Here is a 25,227-nt window from a genome sequence, read left to right as displayed (position 1 = left end):
TTCTGGTTGAACCAAAGAAGGAACTACTTCAGGAAGAGCCTAAATAAGATTTTTCTGCCACATGGGCTCTTTCCCAGATAGATATATAGTTGACCTTCGAACTGTGTGGGTCCACTTATATGTGGATCTTTTTCAATAAATGCAGTGCAGCTTGTATTTTCTATTCCTATGATCTTGTTAATAACATTTTCTTTTCTCTAGCTTACTTTATTGTAAAAGTAGAGTATATAATATATATAACATACAAAATATGTGTTGATAGACTGTTTACGTTATTGGTGAGGCTTCGGGTCAACAATAGATTATTAGTAAAATTTTGGGGAGTCCAAAGTTATATGTAGACTTCTGACTGTATGTGTGTGTGTGGGGCCAGTGCCTCTAACCTCCATGTTGTTCAAGGGCCAACTGTCTATTTCTAATGAAAAAAGTTGTTCATACTAAAATATGCAGTTCAGCTCCATTTATTTTACGAGATCATGTATTTTCTCTAGGCTTTTTTTTTTTTTTTAAGATTTTGTTTATTTGAGAGAGAGAGTGCACAAGCAGGGGGAAGGGCAGAGGGAGAGGGAGAAGCAGGCCCCCCGCCGAGCAAGGAGCCCCATGTGGGCCCGATCCCAGGACCCCGGGATCATGACCTGAGCTGAAGGCAGATGCTTAACCGACTGAGCTACTCAGGCACTCCTCTCTAGGCCTTTCATTGCTATAGGGGCTATTAGTGAAAAAATCTTATTACCGCTGATGAGAATAAGTGATTTCTTAAATATATATGTTAAGTTCTATAAAACATATATTTGTAAATTTTTTTATGTGGGTATAGCAGGGTTGTAGGCTAATAAAAAATTTCAGAGTTTATTCTTACGTTTTTGTTCCATGAACATCAGTAAGTTCTGCTAAGTCATCAAGTCTCACTACAGTTTTCTCTGGTTCTCTTCCCACTGGCCACCAGTGATTCTTCCAAATCTGACTTCTTTCTTCAGATAGAATCTCATTCTCAACCAATGCTCTTGCTTCCTACTCCATGCAGAAAACCAAAGTCCTGTGCCTGCAGTTCTCTCCTCCTCCCACCTTACATGTGAATACAACCTTCCTATCTTTCTATCTCTGTGGAAAAAGGTCAGTCCTTTTGTCCAAGGCTAATCTCCTCACCTGTGAACTGGGTCCCATTCCTTCTCTGTTCAACACATGTCATCCTATAAACGTCTCTTTCTCTCTCCTATATCTTTAGTCTCTCTTTTTTTTTTTTTAAGATTTTATTTATTTATTTGACAGAGAGAGACAAAGCAAGAGAAGGAACACAAGCAGGGGGAGTGGGAGAGGGAGAAGCAGTCTTCCTGCCGAGCAGGGAGCCCGATGGGGGGCTCGATCCCAGGCCCCTGGGATCATGACCTGAGCCGAAGGCACACCTTTAATGACTGAGACACCCAGGCGCCCCTTTAGTCTCTTTCTTTCGGTAAATAAACACATAAAATCTCTTTTATATTTCAAGAATAGGCCAAAATTATTTCCATTTCCTCTTCTTCCTTAACTCTCCCAACAACTGTAACCTATCTTTTCCTTTGATCACTTTATTGAAGAAACATTGTTCTGATCTTTAATCACTTCTGTGTTATTGCCAAAACCATGGATGCAATTTAATTTGTTATCTTAATGGACTCTGTCAACCACTCCCTCTCTTTTCCGTGGCTTTTAGTACACCAGTGTATCCTATACTTAATTCTATCTCTCTGAGTCCTTCCTTCTCTGTTCTGATCTTTTCTTTTTCCTTTGCTCACCTTATAATTATTAGTGTTGCCTTACACTCTATTCTCATTTACAGGTTATCTCACACTATTCTCTCTGGTCAACTTCATACAAACCCATGGGCTTAACAACTGGTCATACCATGGAGGACTACCAAGTCAAAGATGTTTTTGATGAAATAGGGACCCATATTTCTTAGTACTTTTAAGAATCTCCACTTGGATAATATATTGGTAATTCAAACTCAAAATATCTGAAACTGAATCACCTCTTTTTTCATAACTCTTGAACTCACCCTGTCCCAGTACTAACATTACTTGATCATAGCAGGGCTTAACCTAAACTTCTCCATCATCAACATTCACTCAGTTTCTATCTGAACACTTAATAGTTGCTGCTTGTTTGTTTTTTTTTAAGAGAGAGTGGGGATCGGGGAGGGGGAGAGAGAGAGAGAATCTTAAGCAGACTCCGCAATGAGTGCGCAGCCCATCATGGCGCTCAGTCCCATGACCCTTAGATCATGACCTGAGCCAAAACCAAGAGCCAGATGCTTAACTGACTATACCATGCAAATGCCTCACTATTTTCACTCAAAAATAGTTTTGAGTGAAATGCACACATTGGAGATAAAACTGTGGAGAAAAAGTCAGAACATGAAAGGTCTTGTGAGCTAAGTGGGGTAGTTTAACCTGAATCCTGAAATCTGTGGGGAATCATCAAAGGATTTTTTTTTTTTTTAAAGATTTTATTTATTTATCAGAGAGAGAGAGACAGAGGCAGGCAGAGGGAGAAGCAGGCTCCTTGCTCAGCAAGGAGCCCGATGTGGGACTCGATCCCAGGACCCGGGGATCATGACCTGAGCTGAAGGCAGACGCTTAACTGACTGAGCCACCCAGGCGTCCCTCATCAAAGGATTTTAATCAAGGCCTACTTCAGCCACACCAAGTTACTTTGCAATTCCTGCAAGAGCAGCATTCCTTTTCCTGTAATGGCTTTGTAGATATCATTACCTGTGATTAGAATACCCTTCTTTTTCACCCAGAATCTACCCATCATTTAAAACTGAACTCACCCTTTCCAAGAGGCTCCCCTGAATTGTTCCTTACCCTGCAGTCTGAGTTACTTGCTTCTTCTCTGTTTTCATTAAATGCTATATACATCACCCTAACATATGAGTCGTATCCATGCTCTAATCTTTTTTTTTTTTAAAGATTTTATTTATTTATTTGAGACAGAGAGAATGAGAGAGACATAGAGCACATGAGAGGGGGGAGGGTCAGAGGGAGAAGCAGGCTCCCCGCTGAGCAGGGAGCCCAATGTGGGACTCGATCCCGGGACTCCAGGATCATGACCTGAGCCAAAGGCAGTCGCTTAACCAACTGAGCCACCCAGGCGCCCCATGCTCTAATCTTTGATTTTAATTCTATGTCTTTTCAAGTAGTCTGTGAGCTCCTTGAGGGTCACGACTACTCTCAGTAGCAATTATAGTGCCTACCGTTATAGAAGGAGCACAATAAATAGAGAAACTGAGACACAGGAAGGTTAAGTGATACCCACGATAATTTAGCATGTAAGTAACTCTCAGCATCCAGTCTGGTTTTGGTCCTTTGTTATGGTTTGGTGGTGGTAGAAGTCTTTCTGCCTTAAGTGTTAGGGAACTTAATCTTTTATAATTAGGCACAATGTAACACAGTAGGTTATATTAACAGGATGAGGGGAAACAAAAGGAGGAAAAAAAGCATAAGTAACTACTAGGATAAGAACAATCAGAGCATTCAAAGTCAAGGCTTTGCACGAACCCCAAAGGCTATTTAGGATCCTGGGCTGTGACACTCTGAGAGCAGACAGATATCACGTGAGCATGGGAAGCTTTAGAGAGCCAGTAAGTGTGTTCTTCAAGGATTCCAGTCCTATATTCCTGGTATCCAAGGAGGGGCCCTCCTCAGGTCCCAGTTTATTCCAGAAAAATTCAGTAAGAAATTTGCCCATGACACTTGACAGGACAGGCCAGCTCTTTTGAGACTCGGATGACTTCTTACCTCTCAAGTAAAGAAATAGCTGAGTGTTTCAAATACAATTTTAATTCACGGGCTCCAGGAGATACATACTTACACCAATTTACAGAGTGTCTGAAACAAAATACCTGTGTTTTGACCCATAACTAGTTAATAACTACCCAAGCACAGGTTGAGAAAAGAAGGCTGATTAAAAGATCCTGTGCCCACACCTCCAATGTCAAATAATAGTAGCCTGATATTGTTTGGTTTTGTCTACCTACCAAAGACGCTACAGCTGATTTTTTTTTTCCTCAAAATGGATTTGTGGAACTTAGCAAGATTTACCTGTAACCGTTCTCCATTTTTAAGCCAAGTGATTACAGGGGGAGGCACTGCATCCGATTTGCATTCCAATGTCACCTGTCTGTTCCGTAACACAGTGAAATCCTGGGACTCATCAGTTCCAGCAATGTTAGGGGGTACTGGGTGCGAGAACAAACATGTCAGAGGCTTTCAGTAAACAAGATATAAAAATGATCTAATTTATATTAGGTTTTCAACAAATTTTGCTTCTGTTATATAAAATAAGAGGCATAAACTTAAAACATTACTCGTTCAATTTGTGGTACAAATGACTACCAGTAGTGGACTTTTTTTTTTTAAGTCTTACTCTGTACTTTCACATATATAAAGTAATGAAATTCTTCCAATAGTCACATGAATGACAGGATAAGTAATATAATCACATTATTACCATTTAACAGGTAAAGAAACTAAGGCACAAAGAAAGGATTTCTTGTCCAGGTCTCACACTTGGTAAGAATTTTCTCTCAACATCAGATTTCCAAACTACTAAATCAGGGTCTGTTCCATAATAATATAGAGAAATGTATATACTTTCATAATATTCAGAAATATATTTTTTAATGTGACTTTTATATGCAGAACTTACATGTCAATTAACGACAGGTCTAATTTGTGTGTAGGGCTGGTGGGGGAAGGGGGGCACCTAAATTACGGACAATTTGCACTGCCTAGTCATCCCGACTAAGACAATGAAATAAGTATCTTCTGTTTGGTTTTTTAAATGTTCCTTTCCATAAAGAGTAATTCTTATCTCTGTGTTGAAATAATATTGACCTGAGTCTAAATGGCCCAACTTTTCTAGAAGGTAATTTGGCAATAAATTTCGGAGCTTTAAATGTGTATGTGTGTATGTGTAATCAAGCAAGTGTACTTACAGAAATTTATCAAAATAAAAGAATTAAGGAAACAGGCTAATATGTATGCACAAAGATGTCTATAACAGTATCCCTTATACTGATGAAAATTCAAGAACAGCTTAAATATCCAAAAATAGGGAATTAAATTATTAATTTATTAATTAAATAAATAATGGTGTATTCATAAAATGGGACACCATGCCATTACTAAAAACTGTTATAAAAATATGTTTTTTGACATGAAAACATGTTCATCAAACCATTAAGAGATATGAAAAACAAGTTTGATACTGCATGTTGTAGGGTACATTTCTGTGACAAAACATCTGTATGCAAAAAAGCCTTTGTGTAGTGAGACTGGATGACATATTTTCTTTATCGTAATTTATAGTCTATGATTTTAAATAAAGAACTACGAATTATTTGTGCAGAAACAAAATGAATGAGTCAAAAAGTCCACTGAAGTATTTCCAAAAAGCACTTGATCAGCCAAATATAAGAATCAGATTTGCAAAATACATATTTCCTTATACATAAACATATCTTATGATGTGCTACAGAGTTGCCCCAGGTTCCATGAATTACAGCTTCTAATTAGGTATTAGTATATGATAGATTGCAGGACATTTTGCCAAATTTACCATGCACTCTCACTAAATATTCTTTATCATCATCTCCTGAAGTACTGGATGCCAGACACGTATATCTTCCTGTATCCTCCACCTGCAAAATCCAAATAAGTGAATTACACAATGTTAACATGTCAGTTTTCGTGATGAGAATAAGCATTCACTAGAATGAATATAAAGTCTCACACAAAACAAGATAGCACAACAAATAAAATTTAATAAACTGTTTTAACATTAGCTCTCTGTAACATAGCTCTCTGTAAAACTATGTTTTAAGAGGTTTTCAATATCTGATCTCAACATGTTTGCATGTTAGGTATATTTAGTGATCTCAGAAAAGGCAGATATATATAGGACCTAGCACCAGAGGTCACAGATGAGACACACAATATTTACTGAACAAATATTTATGGACTTAAATGGTAGATTTAAAAGTTCAATTGGCATCTTCCTGAAGAAAATGCAATACAGTTTATTAAGTAAACAAATAAAGTATCAGGTTATTTAAATAAAGTACATTAATTCCGCATTTTGAATGTACCTTTGGTAAACGTGGTGAAACAAAAGAGCTATATTATATAATCTGGCTGCAAACAGTGTCAGACTGACAACATAATCTACTATTATCTGACTAAAACCAGAAACATTTCTTTAAAAACCCCGTGCATAGTTTCCACTGGAAGTGTTAGTCTTCCTTCATATGTTTGACATTGTGTAGACACAGCCCATGCTTACGTACGCATAAAATATACTCTGTAAAACAGACGATCTTACTTCTGTGGAAAATGTATTTTGGAAAAGCAGAAAAATCCTGTTTTCATTTATTTTACTACTTGAACACTCCTAGAATATTGTGAATTTTTAAATTCTTACATTCAAAACTGACTTTATAGGTTATGGAAAAACTTTTTGGTAGGCCGCAGAAACTCCTTCGAAAAAAATTTAAGACTAGTATGCTTGCAAAAATACTTAAATACAACTTTAAGAATGGCACTCACATAGTCCTTCAATTAAGAATTTAAAATGATGTACCGAGGCCTAGAGAATAACTTCGCATTTCCCATGATATGTTGAAAGTCGTTTAAAACTCAACTTTTCTCTATCAACTCACTTTATTCCCAATTAATAGTGCCCTCTCCACTTGTTTTGACTTACCCAAACTTGAACCATCACTCATGTCTACTCCTAAATCTTACCTCCTCCAATAAATATTTCCTGACAATTTGTGCCCTTCTGGATGCCTACAGTCATCATTCGTAGCTATATTTTCTAAACTGTGTTCTGTTTATAGGATGTCAGAAAAGTGACAGTTAATCATATTTCTCTAGAGTAGTATTTTTCAGGATTGTTGACATGCAGTATGGCTCACAAAGGAGAGGAAGGTATAGTATATAAAGTTTTCCAATTCTATTCGGTCACAGAATTTCCTCCATTGGAATAACTCACAGAACTAGTGTTTGATGGAAGATATTTTAGGAAACTCCTGTCTTTACCACACAATTTGGAATTTGCAAAGCTTCCAATATGTGTCAGGCATAACTGTATGTTACAGATACATACATGAAAAGACAAAGTTCAGATAAGTGAAATATAATGTGATAGGTGAAATATAATGTATAATGTACAAAATGCCCTGAAAACACAGAGGAGCAGAGGAACCAAGATCAGTCTTGGGACTTGATAATATTTAATTTTCTACTTCTAAAATATCTTGAATGGTTTTCTTACTGTTTCTTTTCCTAATTTTATCATGTGTGTGGTTTCATATCCCCTAGACAACTGGAAACTTCTTGAAGGCTGAGACAGGTTTTATGTATTATGTTTGTATTCTCCACAATGGCTAGCTCATGTGGGTCCCATCTAATACTCAATGGGATCATCTCTGTCTCCTTTTGTTAAATCAAACTCTATAATGTTTCCATTTAAGACCTACTATGATGTGGCCTTAATATTCCTTATAAGCTTTGTTTATCATTATTCCTTTGTATTTATAATTCTATTCCACACAGTTCCCTGTCTCCTTATGTTACAAAATTCTTTTGGCTCCTTTTTTATCTGTTGAAATTATATCATTCAAGGATTTTCATTCAGTAAGTTGTTTGAAAGCTTAACTCGAGTTTTCTCTGAGTTATTGCAATGTTTGACGGAGAGAAAAGAGGGGAATGGAAGGCGTGTTTTCCTTGATATTAGAAACAAGGAATGTGCTGAGTTCCACTGGGTAGGCTTTTGAAGTGGATATAGGATTGAGACCCAGCTCTATCACTGAACAGCGTTGAGTACTTGGCAGGCAAGTACTTGGTCTCTCTGTGCCTGTTTCTGGTGGTGTAGAATGGAGATAAAGACTTGCTCACAGAGTTGTTATGATGGTCACCGGTGTGATTGAGCCCAGAGCTGAACTCAGGACTGACACAGTAGACAATTCATAGCCCTTTGCTCTCTTTTTCCAGCTCCCTTTCCTTCCTCTTTCCTCAGTAAAAATGCACACAGAATATAATTAAATAATTTATTCCATGTTTAAAGGGATGATGATTATCACAACAGTAGCAGCAGGAAAAACAATTCTATCTAACTCTATTTAACATTACTACATGCCTGTGGCGCTAAGCTAAGCATGTTAGGTGATCTTTTAAATCCTCAAGTGTAGGAGTTAGGTATTATTACTACTTTTATCCCAAAGTTACGGACGGAGGTATTAGGGCACAGATGGAGAATATCTGTAATATAAGATTTGTCTTTGTTAGTAAAACAGAAGACTGTTATGATAAGGCATCCCAGACATACTCCTCTTTAATAAATTTATGTTTCTGACGAATTTCCTTAAACACAAACTAAAAGAACAATTTTACTGCATTGGTTGTTTGAAAAATTGTGTCTCTTCAGATTTTCATGTCTGCTAGTTCATTTGAGAGACCAAAATTGCTCTTGGAGGCCTCATATGTACGTATGTTGAACTGCTTTTTGCCAGTTCTGTAAAGGGCCGCATGGCACAAGTTAAGAGCTTCAGGTAATACTCACTTACAGCACTGTGAAAAAACATGAAAAATTAAAGTATCTTGCTTTCTTCCAAGTTTAATATGATACTTCTACTGCTCTTTTTTAGTCATGTTACCCTGTGTCTACCCAAGCATGCATACCGTAGAACCAATCTACCTTTGTGAAAGTTACTGAGAGGGATCTGTGATCCATTTGGATTCAAAAACATTAATTTCTCCATTTCACCTATATTAGCAAGTGAGAAGTATAGTCCAGGATAAAATAATTTTTTTGACTTTGACACTTACCTGAGCACTAGGTATTTGAAGGATCTCTCCACCTCCAAGTGTTTGTACCTGACCTGTCTGTGGGAGGGGCCGTCCATCCTTCATCCAGGTAATTTTAGGAGTTGGGATTCCAGAAGCAAAGCAGGTAAGTTCAAGTGGATTATTAACAATCACTGATATTTCTACAGGTTCTTCTGATCCATTGATATGAGGTGGTTCTATTTAAAGGGAATTGAAAACAACAACAAAATAAACTTGCTGTTTGATAAAATACTGCTGATTAGAAAAACTTTAAAAGGAAATTCATCTCAAATTTATGTTCATATACTACAAATTGGTTAAATACCAAAATGACAATTCCTAGATGTTATTACCATTTGTCACTGGCACTATTTTAAAAGGGATGGCTCATATCTATCAGAGATCATGAAATAAATGGCAAGCCTGTCCAAGGCAATGACAGCTCAGCAACTGGGATTCAGATACATAGAGCAGTCTCACCTAACTGCAAAGATTGGAGAACCATAAAAACGAAACTCATCTTGTACCATTTTTTAAAGAGAGATACTTCCACAGAGTAGTGTGTTTTTGTACCTTCTAAATATCTATTGTTTCTACAAAAGTAACAGGCAAATGCTGTGGAATTCTGCTCTCATCTTTTCCCTGCAGAACTTTAAGAGGAAACAATGACTAAGCAGAAGAAAAAATAGTTACATTTGGAGACTATTTCTGCATAGAACACATTTGTTATGTCTGGGCAGAAATAATTTCCTTTTTTATTTATATTTCTAAATTACCTTTCTCAAGAGGATGTTAAAAATCTAAACGCTTGGAAGAAACATTAAGGTTCCTTAAGTCCAACTATTCTCAAGTTTAGAAATCCCTTTAAAACAGTCTTTTCATAGAATGATCATTCAAGTTTTCTATGAACGTTTCCAGTTTACTATTTCACAAGGCAGCCAAAATAGCTGTTGGACAGCTCCAAGGATCAGACTTTTTTTTTTTTTTTTTTTTAAATCAGGCACATAGTTTAGAACAGAGGTTCACAGAAGAGCATCTGGAGTCAAAGAGCCTGAGTTTGAATCCTGGGTCCAATAATTATTAGCTTAGTGGATTTGGGCAAACCTCTAAAATAAGAATAGCACTATTATTTAACTAGTAGGATCATTGTGAGCATCCAATGAGATAATCTATAAACTACACATTTCTTTTGTGTTTGAGTATGTTTTATTTTATAATTAAAGGTTTTTAAAAAGTTATTGCTACTACAATGTCTACTACAGCTGTTGGTATTATTATTAAAACCTGTTTACTAAAAAAAAAAAAAAAATTCCACCTATGGTCCCCGTTTTCCTTTCTGGAGAAAAACAATATATTAAATCTATATACCTTTTCAGACTATAGTTAAGAAGTCAGAGTTTCTTAACCACTGACCCACATGACTTCTTTTTTTACTTTCATTCATCTTATGTATTGCTGTCAAAATCCATTTTCTTAAGTAAATTTTAGAATGATCCAAGATTTCTTGCTTAAGGATTTCAGTGTTTCCATGTTGCTTACTGAATTAAATAAAAACACTTCATCATGGCTTCCAAAGCTTCTGCAATAGGTCTTTATCTTTATAAAATTATGTACTTTTAATATACTTAAATGTAACCTAGGCTTCAAATTTGACTACTTTTTTCCCTCAACAAGTCCAGTCTTTTCTTGCTCTGTGACTTTACTAATGCTATTCCTTCTACTGTTACATCCTCCAATAGTCCCATCCACTAACTGAGCATGTTCAAATACTACCAAGGTCACATTAATGTCATTAAATTCATTTGTAAAAACCATAAATCCTTTCTTGATTCTAACACCAACAATAAAATTTCTCTCCCTTTAAATTTCCAAAGCATGTTGTTTATATTACTCAAAAGCAGTTATCTGATTCTCTATTTGACTACAGTCAATTCTTTATTCCTTTCATTTATTAGTTATTTACTATGTTTCAGTCATTATGGATACAAAAATTAATTAGGCATGGCCTTTATCTTCAAAGCTTATAGTCACTAGATTTAAAACAACATCAACAATAATAGAAACAGCATATTCCCCCTGATTCAAACCCCCAGTCATCAGATCTTACAGATAGATGTTAAGTGACTATCAACTATTTTATTCTGTGTCTTTCTCATATGTCTTATACTTTGGACAGAGTAGGAGGTATACATACTCTGATGACTCCAGAACTTATGTTTTTAACTTACATTTCTCTTCTGAGCTTAAGATCCACAAATCCAATTATCAGATAAACATCTCCAGTGGAATATTTGGACACTACTTCAATTTAAACATGTATTCAGAAAGAACCTGTTACCTTATTCCTCAAAACCTGGTCCTTTTCCATCATTTCCTGCATTTATGAGATGGATTTACCAATCATCCAGTCATATAAACCAGAAACTTGGAGTCACCCTTGATATCTTCTTCATCACTCTCATATATCCAAATCCTCAAGTAAGTCCTAATACTTCTACCTGCAATTATTTCTAAATGCATTTTTTCCTCTCACCTCCATTACTAATCTGAGCTACAATACTATTTACTTGGACTAACATCACTTATTTCCTGCCTTTAGGTACCCAATCAATATTATCTATTTGTTTCTTTCACATTAACAGACCCCAATTTTGTTGGGACTGGCAGTGTGCTAAAAACTCCATTTCCTAGCCTCTGCCGTAGATGGTAGATGGAGTGGTATGTGAAGATTCTGATCAATGAGATGTAAATGGAAGAGGTTCTGTACGGTTTTTTAAAAAGTCCCTAGGGGGGGCAACTCTTCACCTTTCCTCTTTTTCCTGCTCTGTTGTTGCATCTAGTGATGCTGGGGGTGACCAGACAGTGCATGATCACTGACCAACTGCTAAGAATAGCAGTTCCCCAGGTTAGGACGGTTACTTTCACATTTGGAGTGTAGCACTGATCCAAGGGAAGACTTTTTCAGGTTTTAATGGAATTAGCTTTCAACAGATGCTGAAATGCTGAATCTTCTCATCTTTCTGCTGAGCCAGTTTTCAAATCTGTTTTAAGAAAATATTATCCTTATAAACCCTGTAGCTAGGAAGGCTGTTCTTTGTACACGACGCTAACAATATCGTTGTTATTTTCTTGCTCAGTTTTCTACATCCAGAAATGCTCTGGACTGTGATTCTGCTACTGGGTTCTTGAATTCCTAGAAGAGCATGCTTTCTCCCTTTCCCACCGCCACATGTTGGACCAGGCCATATGTCACATACACTGTAGGTGTACAGCAATTATTTGTTACATGATGACTGGAAACATGTCTGGCCCATAATGTATAGCCAATAGTTAATACTTAATATGTGAATAATGTACAAGAGCACATTTATGTCATCTCCTGTTATTCCTGAGACTCTGTGAATTGGTATACAGGAATTTATTATTCCAGCCTTCCTTATCAACACACACTTTCTTCTGTCTTTTGTCTCTAAATACCCTGGAATACCTCCTCCACTACCACCTTTCATTCTAAGGAACACTCATCTATACCACAGTCTCTTCTTTGTTTATTTAGATAGCATTCTATCTCTCTCTACAGTTAAAACTCCCTTTAATCCAGCTAGCAAGTTCTAATTCCATTCAATTTAATCCAATGGATAAATATCATATGTCAAATACCATGCTAAATCCTGGGAATACATCAATAGGTAAGGTGGGTACTGCCCCTCACAGAGCTTAGCTAAGGATGAAGCAGACTTTTAAAGTTACACAAATGATTAAATTGGTATAGGTACTATAAGGAAGATTACAGAGCATTCTGAAAACATATGCTAACCTCATGCCAAAATTATTCTTATCATTCCTTGTGAGGTATATTTTGTTCTGGAAGAGCCTGAGGTTTTACTTACGTTGTAGTGAGAAAACAAACAAAACTCCCCCAAAATAATTAATTATGGAACTAGTTAATCTCATTCATCTTCATTTCTCTCCCAAAGTCAAAATTTTTTACTTCAAGTAAAAGACGTGTTTTCTCTTTATATTATTTGTTTGCACATAGAACATTGTAATACACATTTCAAATGGAACTACACTATTTGAAATGACTATTATAACTATAATCTAGAGATTGGGTCATTTGAAAAGATTGTTTGAAATAACATAAAATAGTATAAATATCATGCTTTTTCATTAAGTTAGTATTTATCAAGAGCTTTAATTCTTGAAAAAACTTAAAAATCTACTTATCAATTGGTTGTATGATTTTGTTAATGAATAATGTTTTATAAGTAGGAGTTTTCATCTTTTAGACAAATAAGAAACAAAATAATTTAAATTTAACATTCTTCAAGTAAGAGTAAACCTAGGTAAATTACAAAACAGAAATATGAAATACAATGAAGTTTTTACAAGTTTTGTCCCCATAGCAAGTGATTCTAAGAATTACACTTACTTACTAAATCTTTATTGTCACTTATTTCCCAATTATTGAATGTTTACATACCCAGGACCTTCAGGATAAAGTGTTTGCTGACTTCTCCAGCTTCATTTGAGGCAATGCAGATGTACCTTCCCGAATCTTCAGTCTCTGCTTTGTTGAGCTGAAGAACCATTCCTTGAGTGCTTACTGTCAGACGGGTATTAGGACCCAGAGGCTGCCCATCTCTAAGCCAGGACATCCTGGGAGTTGGGGTTCCATCTGTAAAGCATGTCATGGAGGTAGAACTACCCTTGACTATTGTGATCTCCTCTGTTCCCATTGCATTGTCCAGATTTGGTGGCACTATACAGAAAACAAAACAGGTAAAATTTACACATCTATTATAATTTGAGACCAACTTAGATAAAAAAATTTTTTTAATCGTTCAGTTAGTTCTGTAGTGTTTCTATGATCTATTAAAATATAGAATTTAAGATAGCATATAAATAACGCTATTATAAAAACAGGTATTAGATAGGCTAATTATTAACCTTCCAAGATATTAGCAATGAAACCTCAGGATTGTTTTCTTGTAGAACACAAAAAATTTAAATGTGCTTTAAGTTTTGGCCATTTTTTAACTTCTTAGGTTTGTCTCTTTAACTTGTTACAATGTATATTACAGTTTCAGAAGTATATTTTCAACTGCTGTATGGGAATAAATAAAATAATACCAGTTTCTAGAGTAAATTTTATATAATCCAACAAAATTAATTTGTAGGCTATAGTAAATAGTTACTTAACTATTCTGAGATATTCTTGGGGATTTAGAAATTTGGACCAGTAAACCTTAGTATTTCAGAAATGGAATGTTTTCAGTTCTCTCTCTGTCTACACACACACACACACACACACACACACACACACACACACACTCATGAAGACCTATATCTGCACATATTCATTCATATTTTAAATACTCAAAATGAGCCACTAATATTATTAGAAAACAGTCTGAACTTTCTCTTTGTATCAAAAGATGAGTCCTTGTGTCTGGATTGAAATGCTATTTTAAAAAATTTAGATTTGACTTAAGGCAAAATTCCAGGTTAGAAGAGTTTTTTTTTTTTTTTTTAAGATTTTATTTATTTATTTGACAGAGAGAGACACAGCGAGAGAGGGAACACAAGCAGGGGGAGTGGGAGAGGGAGAAGCAGGCTTCCCGCAGAGCAGGGAGCCCGATGTGGGGCTCGATCCCAGGACCCTGGGATCATGACCTGAGCCGAAGGCAGACACTTAACCGACTGAGCCACCCAGGTGCCCCTAGAAGAGTATTTTGACAGACAGTATGTTCCAATACATATGGACCCCTCGGGAGAAAATGCATTGTTTCCTAGTTAGCAACATCCTATTTTACCAATTCTTTCTGATATGTCAATACCTAAATATAAGCCTGTTGCTTAATATTGTAAAGTACTAGGGTCATCTCTGAGACATACCCAAAACTCGAAGACTATAATGTTTATTATCCACCCCAGCTCTGTTGGAGGCCACACATGTGTATACAGCAACATCAGACAACTGAGCTCTCACAATCCTGAAAAACAATTTGACCCAATAATTCATAATTTAATCCCATTCAACATACACAGAGAAAATATTTCTGATTTATACACAGATTATGACTAATGTTGGGAAATTTTAGTTAGGAAGCTTATAACGATCCATCACAAAATACAGATGCCTCAAATGCAATTTGTTCCACAAAGTTGATTAGGCACTGACAGTAAGCCATTAAAAATACAACATAATTTAAGAGTGAATATTTTTCTAATATACATTAAGAAAGAATGATGCTAACATGAAAATCACATGATTGTAGTACGCATCTTTCTATTATTTTGCCACAGAAAGTCTTCTCTAAAATAGCAGTTCTTGGAAATACATATGCAATAGATACGAAAGAGCTATTTTATACAAATTTACTAAAACACGAGCATTTAAATAAGAATGAAAAAACATTTTAATTTTACAGTTGTTATCCTCCCTCTTCTAAAAAGATACTGAAAGGGAAAAATAACCAAACAATAGTAAAAATTTAGGAAAAAAATTTCTTAACACCATTTAGATAAAGTTAAAGCCTACAATCATAGTGACTTTACCCATCTAGCAAATCACACATAATAAAAGCTGACCTGATAACCTGCCCTCCTGATAGCAACCGGATATGGGAGGAGAGAGGCAGAGGAAGTCCATTCTTTAGCCAGTTTATCTGTGGTGGGGGTGTCCCTGTGGCTCTGCATTCAATATTTATTGAAGTATCCACCAAAGTCATTAGTTTCTCTGCTTCTTCTTTATTACCCCTAATTGCAGGTGGAACTATGTCATGCAGAAAATGAGAGAGAGAGAGAGAAGGGGTGGGGTGTGCATTACTAGTTCAAATCAGTTCAACTACAATCGCCCATGCTGCTGCTTTTTATCCCAAAAGCAAAGGGCAGTGATCAGATTTTAAAACTAGATGCTTCAGGCACCTACTGCTGGACCTTCATTTCTACTGATAGATTCCGAAGGTAGCAGAGTCAAAAGAGAGTGAAATTTCATATTTACCATAGACATTCAAGTTAAAAATTCGGTCTTCTTCTCCAGCAGGGTTAGAAGCGACACATGTGTATTTCCCCACGTTAGATGGGAGAGCTCCATAAATGTTTAATGTACTGCCGTCTGTAGTCACCCTATAGGAAACATCATAGTAAAGGCACTGAGATGATTCATGTGAAGCTAAGAGCTGGAAAACTCACTCTGGGTTACTGTGTTCTTTAAAGAAATACCACCATAAAATGCATCTTCATCTTAGATATATAATGGTTTGTATCTTTTTCACGAAGTACATGGAAGTCTGTTAAAGTCAGAGCTAGTAAAACTGATGGGGATTTCATGCAATCAACTAAAATTCTACAGAACCAGATAAAATTCATGTCTTCCATCCACCACTTCCTTATGAGAAAAACGGGAACTGAATGAAATCAGGTTGGGAACTTCTCTATCCAAATCAAAGATGTGTTTTTCTCAAAGTTAGAATACATTTTCCTTAGTTACTAAAATAAGGTTTGGATTAAATGAAAATTATCAAAAATTCTGGTATGAAATCTGAAGAATGTTATAATGAGAAACTAAAAGAAATGATATACTAAAAACTAACTATAAATGACTTAGTAATATTTTTAATGAGAATAGGATAACTTATTTAAACTGTGACAACAACTCAGTATTATGTATATGTATATTTTGCAAAAATTTTTCCACAAATTGCTAGAGCTTTACCCTTGAATTACATAATGGTAAATAACTGTATGGTTAGATGATCAAAGATATTTAAGTTAATATTATTGCATTACTGATTCCCTTCACAAGCCATTAATTATCAAACAAATTTCCTGTTTTAGAAAGAGATTAAATGGCTTTCTATAGTTATTCCTACAACAGTGATTTTGTTAGAGTCTTCCAATGTCAAAAGTAAACACTCCATTTCTACCATATAATGTTTTTAAATATGATTATTGAAAACTACAAAAAAAGAAAATTATAATATTATTATGAATCATATTTTTTCATTTTCAAAATATGAATTTTAAAATTCCATGGGTTAATCATATGAATAAACAAAAAAGGAGGTTGCCATACCCAAAGGAAAGTAGTAAGTTGATTGGCAAATTGTCCCATTTGCAAACCTATACATATTGCGGAGATGTGAACAAATAATCAGTAAGTGAGATACAGAAAAAGTGCATTTGGGATCTTATTGTAAGGGAAGAATGACAGATCATAAATTCCTGGGTATAAATATTATCATATAAGATCTTTAGGTCCCACCACCTATCTAGTACTTGGCTTGCAATATGGTTGATACCATCTGATTTAATAAAAATAATTAAATACTTGTTAACTATTGAGATATGTGCACACCAAAGAAATAAAACTTAAAACATATCTCTAAAATATTATTTGGCAATTTACCCAATCTTCTAATGGGAACTAATATCTAAATTTTAATATACAATGACTTCAAAGAAAATAACACTTACTTATCTTTCTTTAAATTGTGTATATTCAATTCATTGACTAGAAAACAGTCCAAACCCTAAATTTAAAATATTGGTTTAAAATGATAAAGCTTGTAATACATTTAATTAATGCCTACGTATGCATGTATGGTTCTTCAAATAATTTAATTACTCTGATACATGTATACAGTGGGGCTTTGTGATGAAGTAATCTAGCAGAGAGTAGAATTCTGGACTGTTCTTCTAAAGGCATTTATTGTTGAAAGTAACAGGAAGCCCTTACCATATTGTTATTCCATCTCTATGTAATTTGTTGTATGGGTAACAAGTATCAGCGGAAAATGGGATTTGGACAAATCACTACAAGGAATGAACTAGGTTACGACGATATTGTCTCTTTTTTCAAAATGAGCCAAGCACTCATTCACTCATTGATGTTGATGGATACGGAAAACTTACACACACGTGTGCAGCACACATGCACACACTTTTGAGCAACTGTCTAAGGAGAATTTCTGTGTCCAGGGCTTTAAAATGTTATCTTTTCTCTTTCTGAATACAAAATGATAGCCAAGTTCCCATGAGACTGAATTTGGTATTATTCATGTGAAATTTGAAGCATAAAGCATTGTAGAATACATTATAATTAATGATGCAAAGATTCTTTTAAAACATACCGGATTCTGGGCGCCTGGGTGGCTCAGTCGGTTAAGCGACTGCTTTCGGCTCAGGTCATGATCCTGGAGTCCCTGGATGGAGTCCCGCATCGGGCTCCCTGCTCGGCAGGGAGCCTGCTTCTCCCTCTGACCCTCCCCCCTCTCATGTGCTCTCTCTCTCATTCTCTCTGTCTCAAATAAATAAATAAAATCTTTAAAAAAAAACCCAAAAAAACCACATACCGGATTCTTTCTGTTTCACTGTTATTTATGGGCTTTCCATCTTTAAGCCACTGAGTAAGTGGGGTGGGAATGCCATTTGCACTGCAGGCCAGCTCAACGTTTTCCCCCTGAAGAACGCTGACTTCACTTGGAATTTCAGCACCAGCAATACTTGGAGGAACTTTGGGGAAATGATAAAGATTTTCATTAACAAGGCACAAGGTTATAAAGTCTAACAAATACAACAGAATCATAGAACAATATGCCATTTTTTTCATATTTTTCCTAGATTGTGGTTCAAGATCCAACTATTATTATCCTCATAAATTACTTCTAAATGAGGAATAGGTCAAGGAATCATTTCAATATTCTTGTTGTATTTGTAAGTTGATACAATTATTTAGCCATATGGGCTAGTGACAAATCTACCTCATGGGTGTCCTTCCTGGCCAAATGACTCACGTTTAGATTAAATCCTCAATATAGTTCAGAATTAGTATAATTCAGGAGAACGTTTTACAAAATCTTGCCATCAACGTCTGAGAAAAGCATCTAAGTTGGGTGTTTCTCTCTTCATAATGCAATTTAAAAATCGTACTGAATGGAGCACTGGGTGTCATATGCAAACAATGAATCATGGAACACTACATCAAAAACTAATGATGTAATGTATGGTGATTAATATAACATAATAAAATAAAAAAATTATTCTAAACAATGGATAGGCTTGTTGTACATTTCAAGATCCAATCATCTCTATACTCCTTCTGGCCATCTTTGCTTTTCACTTTAATTATATGATTGAGAGGTAATGTATTATAAAAATATTGACAATGGTTTCAAGCAGAAACACATTTGAATTCCTCTTCTAAATAATTATGGTAGTGTGCTGGAGGTAGCTCACACCAGCTCACGAGAGCCAATTTTACACATCCTCCCTACTCCTCTTGTTCACTGACGTCATGTTGGGAACTTGAGGTGGGCCACAGTGGGGATATTTACACCATAGAAACTGGCAAATGATTGGCTACAAATCAGGACCTTTTTGTCTGCAGAGTCAGTTGTTAAATATTTACCAGCACATCACTTCACAGCCTCTCCAAATCTCATTTTAGTTGTCCAGAAGACAGTAATAATTGTACCAAATTTGCAGAATTTAGAGTTACTACATTAGTCAAATCAATGAGAGTTTTAATGAGCCATGCTGTAATGAGTATCTAATATAGGACAAGTACTGGACTAGGCCCTATACACATCTCTCTAGTCCTGAGACATGATAAAATATACAGTCAGGTAAGATGTTTGGTCATACCACATTCTCCATGATTAGTACTTATTATTTATTAATGCATTAAACAAAATTAAACATAATTTCTGACGCTGAATCTCTGCATAGTTATTTTTCCCTTTTTTGCTTTTGAAATCTCAAAGTATCACTAGTCAGAGAAACCACCAATACTCATAAACTTATTTCAATTTTTCTTTAATTTTAATTTTTACATGATGGATTTTAATCTCATTTTGCAATACATGCATTTATCAAATCATTACATTATGCACCTTAAACTTATACAATGCTATATGTCAATTACATCTCAATAAAACTAAAAAAATTAATATTTTTGAAGTTAACTTTAGCAGAGTTCAACAGGGAGATAATAAATATTCACAGTTACTTCTACAATTTATGAGAAATTCTTTTCATAGTACCCCTAATAACAGGGAAAAACTAGCAAAAAACTTAACTAGAAAAAAACTAGCATTCAACTTAGTTTCAAGTTAGACTTCCATTTCAATTTAAACATTAGGCGAAAAGAAATAATCAGAGTTTTTCTGAAAATCAAAAGTATGCAAGTTCTCCCTCCAGTGCTCAATATAATGCTGGAACATAGTAGGTGTTAATTAAGTTAATTAAGTGTTGGATGAGCTAATGCTCCTTATTCTTACCCCAAAATATAAGATTCATGCTTACTTGAAATTTACCTAATCCCTGAATTGTAGTTAGAAAACACTACAATCTCTTCATGAGTTAAATCTTACTTACCTACATAAACGTGAACAGATCTATAGGCTTAGCTCAAAATAAGTTATACCAGATTAAAATAAATAAGTAATTCAATAGAATATATACTATTAAAAGTCATCATTTCAGTAAACATGAAAAAATAGAGATTATGAAATTTCTATTATTCTTTTTTCCACAGTTATGACCATTTTCATGAAAATACAAATCTACTGATAAATGTAGGACAGAAAATTGACAATATTTTTTGTGAATCTAAAGGTATTTTGTAAGTCACATCATTAGGCTGTATACCTTAAGCTTAGACAGTGCTTGTATCTCAACAAAACTGGAAAAAATAAAATATCCAAAAAATATGAAACTAAGGTATTTTGAATCAATTATAAATGATCTCTTTTTTTTCCCCTAAGATTTTATTTACTCATTTGAGAGAGACAGAGATAGCAAGAGAGAGCAGAGCAGGAGAGAGGGACAGAGAGAGAAGCAGACTCCCTGCTCAGGGACACGGGGCTGGATCCCTGGACCCTGGGATCATGATTGGAGTCGAAGACAGATGCCTAACCGACTGAGCCACCCAGACGCCCCTATAAATGATCTCTTTAGATGTAGCTTTATTTTGTACTATAGATAGAATATAATAAAGAAACTGAAGGTAGGTCAGAGTGTATCCCACATACCTTGTTGGGTTTTAAAAAACTAATGAATCGTTGAACACTATATCAAAAACTAATGATGTACTATATATTGGTTAACTGAACATAATAAAAAAAATTAAATTAAAAATTTTTTTAAGTAAGCTCTATGCCCATTGTGGGGCTGAACTCACAACCCTGATATCAAGAGTCATACATACTTTACTGGCTTAGCCAGCCAGGTCTACCCCATACCCCACTTACCTTGAATTGAAAGAATGTAATTTTTCTGTGCTTTTCCCTCCATATTTGATGCAATGCATGTATAGTTTCCACTATCTGAATGCTGAGACCGAGCAATTTGGAGTTTGCTACCTCCAGACAAAATATGTACTTCAAGTGAGTCAGAATTTTCTAGAGGTGAAAACAAAGCGAAACAAAACATAAAAAGCTTTTATTTTTAACATCTCTATAATTCACCATAATATATATTATTTTTTTAAAGATTCATTTATCTGAGAGACAGAGAGCACGCACTGTGAGTGGGGGGAGGGGCAGAGGAAGAGGGAGAGCTGAGCAGGGAGCCCCACATGGGGCTCAGTCTCAGGACCCTGAGATCATGATCTTAGCTTAAATCAAGGGTCAGCCACTCAATCAACTGAGCCACCCAGGTGCCCCAATATATCTTATTTTATGTAATAAATATGTTTCTTAAAAGTTTGCCCTTTGTACTTTCATTTTAAATGAGAGCCTTCTTTGAAAAAGGAAATAAGAAAAATCTCTATGTAAGGAATAACCATCTTACGTGTCTATTCTGTAAATTTATATTTCAGTCCATTAGGCTTTTTGGATTAAACACAGCTATAAGCATAATACTGAAAATGTGCTAGTTTATTAATCTAGTGAGTTAAGAGCAAAAGAAAACAAAAATGAAAAATGCACAACTATATTACCTATGGGCTTGTGGTTCTTTAACCATGCTATTGTGGGAGGTGGGATTCCAGTGGCATCGCATGTTAAGGTCACAGGATTGCTGATTGTCTCAACAACCACTTCATTTTCAGGCCCTTCGATACTAGGTAGCACTGTGAAAAGACAGAAGAAAATCATGTGTCCTCATTAAGCTAATCCAGGACACTTTTTCATTTGCATATCTGGGGGAAAAAGAGTTGTATTAGAGGCAGATGCTCACCATATACATTGAGGTGGAAATTTTTATCATCCCGTCCTGCTACATTTATAGCTCTACATACATACTGGCCTGTGTCAGATACCTAAAAGAAAAAGATACTATTGTATGTGCTCCATTAAGTTACAGATGACCAATCACACTGTTCCAGTGTAGATTAAATCATCAGTCATCTTTATGTTCCAATGCCCCATTCTAATTGCCTTCTACAATCCTGCCTTTTTTTAATATAAAAAAATAAAAATAAGGTCAATAGCATTGATGATGCTGTTTTTAAATAAAACTCACTTCTCACTGTAGTAAAGAGAATATGCAACTACCAATTCTTTCTTCCATAATCCCACCAACGAGTCATGACACACAAACAAGAATAAAAGATGCACCTCAGCTTTCTTGATGTGCAGCATTTGTCCATCTGCTAAAATCTCCAAGTGAGTAGACTCTGTTATCATCTGCCCATTCTTATACCAGGTGATGACTGGAGGCGGGACAGCATTTGACTCACACTCCAATGACACTGAGGTCCCCTCTCTTACATTAACTACAGAAAGAGATTCACTGCCATGATCTTTAATGCTTGGGGGCACTGAGGGAGGGAAACAAGAACAAAATGATGTTTTTTTTTTTCATTAAGATGCTCAGATAGAAAGTATCTAATACCAATTTAAAAAGGAAAGAATTTTATGAGGAGAGTGAAGACAAACCATAAACAGTCAGGAAAACTTTTTTCTTGCTTTCACCAGCTTGGTTGATAGCTATACAAGTGTATTCTCCACCATCAGATACCTTTGCCCGAATAATTTGTAGAGTCCGACCACCTGTGGGCAAATACAATGCAAATTGAAGAGTGGCATAGAGGTTGTTTTAATAACTTTTTTATCAATAAGATAAATAGCAAAATGTATCCTTTCTCTTACAGTAAAATTTCCTATTCAAAATGAAAGAACTGAATTAAATTGAGTGCCTTTGATCCTTCCTTTTCCTTTGATCTCAGTATTTATTCTACTTCCTTAAAAGGAAGAAATTCATAAAATTTTTCTCTCCAGTAACCAAACATAGATAGTAGAACTGTTTGATACAGGTTCTAGTGAGCAAATAGTAATTGTACTATAGCCAAAATATGTTAATAAGTATTTTCTGGGTTTAAATCTCTCACAGTGTAGAAATGATTATTGGTCTATTTATCTATCCTCAAGGAGCTTTAGGATTAATTAAAAACAACCAGTGATTTTATCCAATGAAAGCACTGTTTGCTAGTCTATCACCCCCAAGGAATTACTAAGAAGTTTGTTCCTAAATGTCATAATTTCTTGAAAGTAGACCTTGTTACTGTACATTCCCACTGAAATAAATCTATACAATCTTATCCTAATGGCCCCAAATGGATAAAGAGAGGCATTTAATGTGAACAAATAAAAGGAGCAAGACAAAAGTTTGGAAAGAGAGTTAAGTTGATGCCATTTGTATTGAGAAAAGTGGGAAAGTTTTGCCCAACAGTTAAGAGTAATAAATTCCTTACCAGGCACAATAAGAGCATTTGTATTTAGCTTGATAGGCTGTTCATTCTTGAGCCAGCTGAGATCCGGAGGTGGAAAACCAGAGACCTCACAGGTCAAAGAGATGAAATTGTTCACCACAACAGTGAGATTTTCAGGGTTAGGACCAATGACACTTGGAGGAACTATAATAGCAAATATGTTAAAAGTAAAATCTGATATTATCAGTAATACATATTCCAATTTGTTAATATAAACTCGACCACTATAGTCTGCTAAAGCACTGAGTTAATGATAATTATTTAGCTGTCTTTCTTAGAATTCCCTAATGCCTTCATCAAACTCATTTCCATCAGTTCTTTTCCCTTGAAAGAGAATACTAGAATTTTCAAAGACAGAATTATTGTACATTTTATTTGTATAATGTAGCTGGCAATTCTTAAGATGGTTTTGTCAACGTATAAAGAAAGACTTAATAGCACAAGGTTAGGAGAGATGGACAGAGAATTAAAGGACCAGCAAAGGTAAGATCTTACAAGGTCTTTGGGACCCATTCATTAAGAATGCTGAAATATGGCCTCAGCTGAAGAGGGGTCTAATCAAAAATTAAAGAGTTAATAGTACATTTGAATATTCTTGTATTTAACATTTTATCTTTATTTAAGGTTTTATATTATTGCTTACAGCAACAGTAAAATAGAAATTTAATTTTAGGGTATCTGTCTATCAACAAATTATACTGGTTATTTTGACAATGTAAAAAAAATAATACTCAAAATGAGCAGAAAATTTAAGAAATAAACAATGCTATGGTTTATTGTTGAAAACAAAAAAGAATTCCAAAAGCAAAAGCAGTACAGAGAAAAAGTGGAGTAAGAAAGAGATTAACAATGCAATGCCATTTATGCATATTAAAACATATGCATGGAGGGAGCCTGGGTAGCTCAGTCGTTAAGAGTCTGCCTTCGGCTCAGGTCATGATCCCAGGGTCCTGGGATTGAGTCCCGTATCGGGCTCCCTGCTCAGCGGGAAGCCTGCTTCTCCCTCTCCCCCTCCCCCTGCTTGTGTTCCCACTCTCACTATCTCTCTCTGTCAAATAAATAAATAAAATCTTTAAAAAAAAGAAGAAGAAAATATATTAAAAAATGCATGTGGAACAACAGATTTTTATAAGAACAGATAGACATAGAAGGTATAATATCATACACAACTGGATGGTTTCCTATGAAAGGAGAGGGGAAATGGGAGCAAGAAATGGGCATAAAAATGAACAAATGAAGGGCGCCTGGGTGGCTCAGATGGTTAAGCGTCTGCCTTCGGCTCAGGTCATGATCCCAGGGTCCTGGGATCGGGTCCCACATCGGGCTCCCTGCTCCTTGGGAGCCTGTTTCTCCCTCTGCTTCTCTCTCTCTGTCTCTCATGAATAAATAAATAAAATCTTTAAAAAAAAAAATGAACAAATGAATATTTTAACAAATGAAAGTAAAGATGGGTCTTGTTCAGGCCAATGATGATAGTGAGACATGAACTAAGGAATGCAATTAATATAACACTCGATTATATTAAGACTGAGGTCTTAAAACAACATCAAAACAAAAGCAAAACTTCAAAAAGGCAAAATTTCTTTTACTATCACATGGTTATTTATTTTTCACCCACTAATTAATTTTAATATTCAC

The 25,227-nt window shown here is 35.3% G+C and overlaps 1 protein-coding gene across 2 annotated transcripts in view; it reads right to left on the bottom strand.

Moving 5' to 3' along the window:
• HMCN1 (hemicentin 1) overlaps positions 1–25,227 on the bottom strand; it is a 482,205-nt gene that overhangs the window by 72,353 nt on the left and 384,625 nt on the right. For both annotated transcript variants that reach the window (XM_064594231.1, XM_064594232.1), the window contains exons 58-71: positions 23,572–23,733; positions 22,757–22,870; positions 22,436–22,638; positions 22,056–22,137; positions 21,817–21,948; positions 21,128–21,277; positions 18,230–18,389; positions 15,877–16,001; positions 15,465–15,648; positions 14,769–14,866; positions 13,354–13,632; positions 8,871–9,067; positions 5,602–5,683; positions 4,083–4,219 (exon numbers count right to left, since the gene is read on the bottom strand). In XM_064594231.1, the coding sequence (XP_064450301.1) occupies positions 4,083–4,219; positions 5,602–5,683; positions 8,871–9,067; positions 13,354–13,632; positions 14,769–14,866; positions 15,465–15,648; positions 15,877–16,001; positions 18,230–18,389; positions 21,128–21,277; positions 21,817–21,948; positions 22,056–22,137; positions 22,436–22,638; positions 22,757–22,870; positions 23,572–23,733 (2,105 nt within the window). The remainder of the gene's footprint in view (positions 1–4,082; positions 4,220–5,601; positions 5,684–8,870; positions 9,068–13,353; positions 13,633–14,768; positions 14,867–15,464; positions 15,649–15,876; positions 16,002–18,229; positions 18,390–21,127; positions 21,278–21,816; positions 21,949–22,055; positions 22,138–22,435; positions 22,639–22,756; positions 22,871–23,571; positions 23,734–25,227) is intronic.

The sequence above is a fragment of the Mirounga angustirostris genome, unplaced genomic scaffold (assembly GCF_029215605.1).
Source record: "Mirounga angustirostris isolate CCGP_5_RB_7025 unplaced genomic scaffold, mMirAng1.0.hap1 SCAF_6, whole genome shotgun sequence".
Lineage (NCBI taxonomy): Eukaryota > Metazoa > Chordata > Mammalia > Carnivora > Phocidae > Mirounga > Mirounga angustirostris.
The sequence above is the reverse complement of the archived record's forward strand: the minus strand, read 5'-3'. Positions and strand labels throughout refer to the sequence as shown.